Here is a 6,152-nt window from a genome sequence, read left to right as displayed (position 1 = left end):
AGGAGTGCAACAAACAGTATGCGAGGTAGACATGTATATATGCAGTAAGTCCTGACAAGAGTAGCACTGTGGCTTTCATTTTTGCATTTTAATCAAGAAGTAAGAGTTTTTACTTTGACATTTGTCCATTCAGATCTTGCTTGCTGTCCTTCCTAAGTACATCAGTCAGGTCTTCCTTGCAAAATGCTTATGTAGACCCTGAAAGCTGCCCAGTTCATGGGTAACATTCCAGTAGCAATATTCAAATGTTTCTTCACAATTATGACTTTTAAGGTATATTACACTCTGGATTTCCCTTCTCCCCATTCATCTGAATTCCAATAGGATGAAATCCTTTGCTTTTATAGCTCCAAATATGGGTCTTCCTCAGTGTTTCGTCCTGCTGCGCAAACAGTTGAACAGATAGGCCCTTTGCCATTGTGGAATGTTAAAAGTCAAAGAATTTTGGTGATGCTTTGACAGCAAATGTAAAGAAGAAAGACAGGATGATCCTCCCACTAGGACATTTTCAGGCTCTTCCAGATGCTTTGCCTTTTGCTTGCCCTGTTATGTTTCAGCTTCCGTCCTTTTTGGAGTTCAGCCTTCAGCTTTGCAATACTGAAGGAAGCTTTGATACTGTTACCAATAGCCTCCAGCCTGAAAAAATAAGAAATATATTCTTACTGTTACAGTAATGAAGATGCATATTCAGTGTGCACACATTCAGCAGTCTGATGAAATAAACCTCAGTCTCAGTTTTTGCCACAGGACCCTCAGAAACCAATGACTGCTACACATCTGTCACGATTATGCCAACTTAAACCAATTTAAATAATATGTCATTCAGATTTTCAATTCAAACGTTAGAAGAAGTTAAAACATTCATCTGAATTTAAATGCCCTTAAATAGCATATATCCAACCAAGAGGTCTTCCATGTTACTCTTTTCAGCTGTTTTATTTCTTTTAGGTAAAACTGACCCAGTCCCAGTGAATGCGTGCATTTTTGAAGACATAAGCGCTGTTTTCAGAAATGATTTAAGACCTCTAGGGCCCAAGTACCACTGAAAATCATCAGGCTGCCTGCTAGCATAAACCCTGCTTTCCTTTCCAAACTAGCACTTGAGAGTCTACGTTTATATGGAAGAGCTTTTGCATACACTGTGCTTTCCCACAGGCTTGGGGCTGAAGATTGAATACCAAAGGTGACATAGCTGTACCAATGCTCAGCTCCAAAACTGACTTCCAACCTCTATGGGGTTCATAAAAGTACCAAAGCTGATGCATATGTGCATCTCTGAACTGCACTGTGTAGTGATACTGCCACCTACCACCACTCAACTTTTTAATGCATGGATCTCGGAGGGCAGTTCTGAAATATACTCTTCGTTTCAGATATTAAGTTGGGTTCAAATGTTCATTTAATTTTCATCCTCCCTTTCCTCAACCTTTTGGCTGGCATTTTCCATTGCTAGAATCCTGTACTCAAGCTGCATACATTTAATCAGACAATGTGAATGACACAACAGGTAGAAACTGCCTCCTGCATTCTAAGAAGCCAGCCACACCAGTCACAACAACAGAGATAATGAATCACAGAATGGTTTGAGTTGGAAGGGACTCTTAGAGGCCATCTAGTCTAACTCCCCTGCCATGAAGGGACACCTTCAGCTACATCAGGTTGCTCAGAGTCCTGTCCATTTTGACCTTGAATGGATGGGGCATCCATCCCCTCTCTGGATAACCTGTTCCCATGCCTCACCAGTCTTAGTGTGAAAATCTTTTCCCTTCTACCCAACTTAAAACTCCCATCTTTTAGTTTGAAATCATTCCCCCTTGTCCTATCACCATTTCTCCTTGTCCTGTTGAACATCCTGATAGAATTTCTTTACCCAGTAGAATGTAGGAAAGTATCTAAGAAAAGCAACCGGAGTCCATTTCATAATAGTTGGGACATATTTTTAAGTAATTGAGATAACAGCCAAACATACTAGAATACCAAGTTCTATTATTTCTTTCATAATTTAATTGTTTTATAGTTGTCTTAAATATGAAGTTGCTCCCTCTAAGCAGATGGATAACACCAAGCAGAGCTTGGTACTCTTGTCTTTTCAAGCAAAGGCTCCAACGCATGAACAAAGCTCTGAAAAGATCCTCACTGATTTCCAGAAAACTCTCCATTTGCAATCAACAGCTAAGCCAGTGTTGACCCAAATAGGGGAGAACTATGCACCCTATAGTGCTACCCTGGGGAACTACAGCAGGATGAGAAAAAACTCACCTCTTCATTTTCCTGCTGTCAACAAACTGTTGGTTCATGCATTTAGGTCCAACACAACCACCAGCTCTGTTGCGGTGACGTGAGGTTTTCTCTGCTGTGGACTGAGCCCTGTTAAAAGGGAAAAGGTGCTGCTGTTAAAACAAAAAACAAGTCTGCAATCCACAAGGTGAGGTGTCTCACCAACCACTCCTCAAGGCATGCAGTAAGCAATCTTTCTGGGCCAAACCATGGAGTGTATCATAGCAGCATGAGCGCCAAGGTAGGAGGCAAGGCTCTGAGGAGATTATTCACTCAGCAAGTGCCAAAATGAGTAAGTCTACCACAATCCAGCCCTATTCACACACAGTGCCTTTTAAAGAGTAGCAACAATAGACGCACCAGAGATCTTTTCCCATCTGGCAGAAGTTCAGACATTTCTTGTCTCTCTGGCTGGCACATCGGCATCTGTTGCTGGCTCCAGCAAGCATCTCAGGCATTATGTCCTTCAGCGATCTTCTGGACCGAGAAGGGCCTCCAAGACCATAGGGAACAGTCTTCCTATGATCAAAGAGACAACATGAAAGTCACCCCAATAATTTGATGGGTTTGGAATAGCAGTGTATATTGGGCAGTCTTATCAATGGGATTGATTGCGTGAGTAAAGGTTGTGGAATTGGGAATGCCTTGTTGGTCATAATTTCCATGCGAATACTTCTGATGATCCTGCAACATAGTAATTAGAGTGGCTACCAGCACAGCTAATGACCTTCTAATTGCCATTTCATAAGGCTGCTATCCCTCCCTGTGTGATAAAGCTTCATCTCTTTGAACTTTGGTAACTGCCAATGCTGAAAGAAGCAATAAAAACACAGATCCTCTCTGCTCAGTGTGGTAGTGCATATCTCCAAAGCCAACGTTACAGAGGCTCTGGCTCCCCAGTTTTTTGGGGAGGAGATCATAGAATCCTAGAATGGCCTGGGTTGAAAAGGACCACAATGATCATCTAGTTTCAACTCCCCTGCTATGTACAGGGTTGCCAACCACCAGACCAGGCTGCCCAGAGCCACATCCAGCCTGGAGATGACACAAGAGGTCAAAGCTCAGAACGCTGTGGGTGCACTGCTCTACAGCAAGGCGCTGCAGGAGCTGGTGAGGGGTCACCTCGTGTGCACACAAGCCTTCAGCCTGACAAAATGTTCATGCAAAGGCAAGCTGGCAAAACCACTCCGTAGGCTGTGAGAAGCATCCTGCACCTTCTACAGAGCAGCACCCAGAGCTCTGGGGAGTGCAGGTGCATTAGGGAAACGAGGAGAGCTTCACTCATCCTGGGTGCTCAGATCCCTTCTGTGTTCTCCTAGCGAGCCGGCTCGCTGCTGAACTCAGCCGGAAAGCAGCAGGTGGGGTGAAGAAACAGGGGAGCCCGCGCACAGAAATTTCCCTTTTTGTTTTCCCCTTTCTGTTGCGTTCCCAAACCCCTATCCCACCACCACCTCCACCCCCCTTTCCCCCAGCCCAGGGGGGCACTCACTCGGGGGTGTTGATCCAGATGATGTCCAGGTGGCAGAAGTACACGCACTCCTCGTCCAGCAGCGACGAACAGGAGCAGCGCCGGGCGCGGCGGTGCGAAGCGGCGGCGGGGGGCGGCGGCGGCGGCGACGCGGCGCTCACTTCGGCTCCGGGGGCTGCGGAGGGAGCGGTAGCGGCTCAGCACCCGGCTCAGCACCAGGCTCAGCACCCGGCTCCCCCGTGCGAGGTTAAGGCACCTACCTGCCGGCAGCAGCGCCGGGCACAGCGCGACGAGCAGCGGGAGGAGCAGACGGCTGCAATCCATAGCGGGCGGCGGGAGAAGGAGGCGAGACGGGCTTAAGAGAGAGCCGAGGAGCTGGGAGGAGGAGGGACGGGGCTTCTCCTGTGGCCGGCTGGGCGCTGGCTCCCGCTGGCGGCGGGGCGCGGGGGCAGGCGGCGGCTCGGGGCGGCACGGCGCGTCTGGCTGGCGCGGCGGTCCCCGGCTCCCTTTTATAGCGAACCCCCATGGAGCGGGTAAACAGCCCCGGCGCTATTTTATCCCGAGACAATGTTGTGCCGCTATTAGTCACCGCGCGGCAACGTGCGGTCCGAGATAAGGCCGGCCCGGGGAGGAAATCGCCTGCGAACTTCAGAGCGCCGGCGGCGGGCGGCGGGGGGGTGGGGAGGGATGAGGGGGGCACCGGGCTGGGCAGCGGCTGAGGGAGAACGGCCGTTCCGCACCTCGCACCTCGCACCTGCGGGCGGCAGCCGCTCCGCCCCAGCAGTGCCGGCAGCGGGGCCACAGCGCGGAAGTGCCCGCGGGATGCACGTCGGGCCCGCGGTGGCACAGCGGTGGTATAAAGCTGTCTGAGGTGTGGGCGCCTAACAGCGAGGTCAGAAAGGGGCGAATTCTTGATGCACTCCGCCTGAACGCGGCTTTTTCAACACCTTCGCACCCGCTGCCTCGTCGGTGCAATGTCACGGTGAACGCACACGCGTGTGGAGCACGCCGAGCACCGTGCGGGCTCCAAACCCAGGCTCTGGGGAGCTGCTGGGATGAATTCGAGCCCCTGCGCGGAGCTGCGGCCCCGGAGAGCGTGCCAATTCCACCTCTGATAAACAGATAAGGCCCTCTCGGTATTTGTGGTATTTCCTCGCACTGTGCTGCAAGAATAGGAGTGACCTTGGGTATCACAAAGACCGAGGCTGCGAGCTGCGAGTCGCATTGTTTTACCTCAGGTGAATGCCCGTGGTTTTTTTTTCGGTATGGTGTTATTCTGTGCTGCTGTATCGTAGCGGACAGAGCGTCGGCGGAGTGCTGAGTCAGAAGAAAGCTTGTATTGCTGCTGAGCTTTCTCCACGTGTTGGCATGTGAGACGAGAACAAGAAAGGAACGCAGGAATGCAAGCAGAGACAAACCCTTCCCTTTGCCAGTACCTCCAGGGATGAAATTTTGGGGCCTTCTGAGCAATACTTGCCATTTCCACCAAGATGTTGAATAAAATGAAATGTTGGCTAACCCTCAACTGAAATGCTTGTAGCTTTTTGTATGCGGCTCTTAAAAGCTGCTCTCTAAAGCTTTCTGTGAGTGGAGAAATGTAGGCTGGATGGTCGCTTACACCTTTCCAGTGTGGGAGTCTGCGAGCTGGAATTGTATCTGCTTATGTATTGTGTCCTCTTGTCCACACGGCGCAGTGCTTACCCCATGGGATATCACTGTATCTAAGCTTGAATGTGTGAACTATTACAGTAATGATAAGAATCTACCAGCAGAGGTCACCTAGCTACAAATAAAAGCTAATCCTAGCCCGCTGAAATAATAAACTTTATCAGTATTTGCAAGTTAGGAAATAAATCAGGTGGGTTTTTGTTCTGTTTTGTTCTGTTTGCTTGGTGTTAAGAAAGAAAAAATGCAGTGCAGTTATGTGGGTTGAAAGATAGCGATCGTTTCTGTATAAAATAGGCATGGCCTTTCCAGGCCTGTCACTTAGGAACTCTGCTTCATGCCAGCTCTTATTTAAGAATATTTTTTTCCCTGAGGTTTCTCTCTCTAAGATGTGCACATAAAGCCAAAGTGACTCATGTCAAAGTCAGATAATTGCTTCTTTGTCAAAGAGCCTTGTTAGAAAGCATTTTGATAAGTGTTAAAAATGACACACATTTCCTTTGAGTAACAAAGCAGAAACATGATATCCTGGGGAGCTCCAAGGTTGGTTGGTATCTTTCTTTCTTTCTTTTCTTTTCTTTTCTTTTCTTTTCTTTTCTTTTCTTTCTTTCTTTTCTTTTCTTTTCTTTTCTTTTCTTTTCTTTTCTTTTCTTTTCTTTCTTTTCTTCTCTTCTCTTCTCTTCTCTTCTCTTCTCTTCTCTTCTCTTCTCTTCTCTTCTCTTCTCCTCTCTTCTCTTCTCCT

At 48.2% G+C, this 6,152-nt stretch overlaps 1 protein-coding gene across 1 annotated transcript; it reads right to left on the bottom strand.

Moving 5' to 3' along the window:
* Positions 1 to 497: 497 nt before the first annotated feature.
* Positions 498 to 4,069, bottom strand: EDN1 (endothelin 1; the record flags this gene model as incomplete). The annotated part of the gene is made up of 5 exons (XM_079533599.1): positions 498 to 636; positions 2,260 to 2,367; positions 2,638 to 2,796; positions 3,767 to 3,920; positions 4,006 to 4,069. The coding sequence occupies 5 exons, from the start codon at positions 4,067 to 4,069 to the stop codon at positions 498 to 500; spliced, it is 624 nt and encodes a 207-aa protein (XP_079389725.1).
* Between the last annotated feature and the right edge of the window lie 2,083 nt (positions 4,070 to 6,152).

Source organism: Tetrao urogallus (assembly GCF_951394365.1).
Source record: "Tetrao urogallus genome assembly, chromosome: 3".
In the NCBI taxonomy this organism is placed as follows: Eukaryota; Metazoa; Chordata; class Aves; order Galliformes; family Phasianidae; genus Tetrao; species Tetrao urogallus.
Note: the sequence above shows the minus strand (reverse complement) of the source record. Positions and strands in the feature narration are given on the sequence as shown.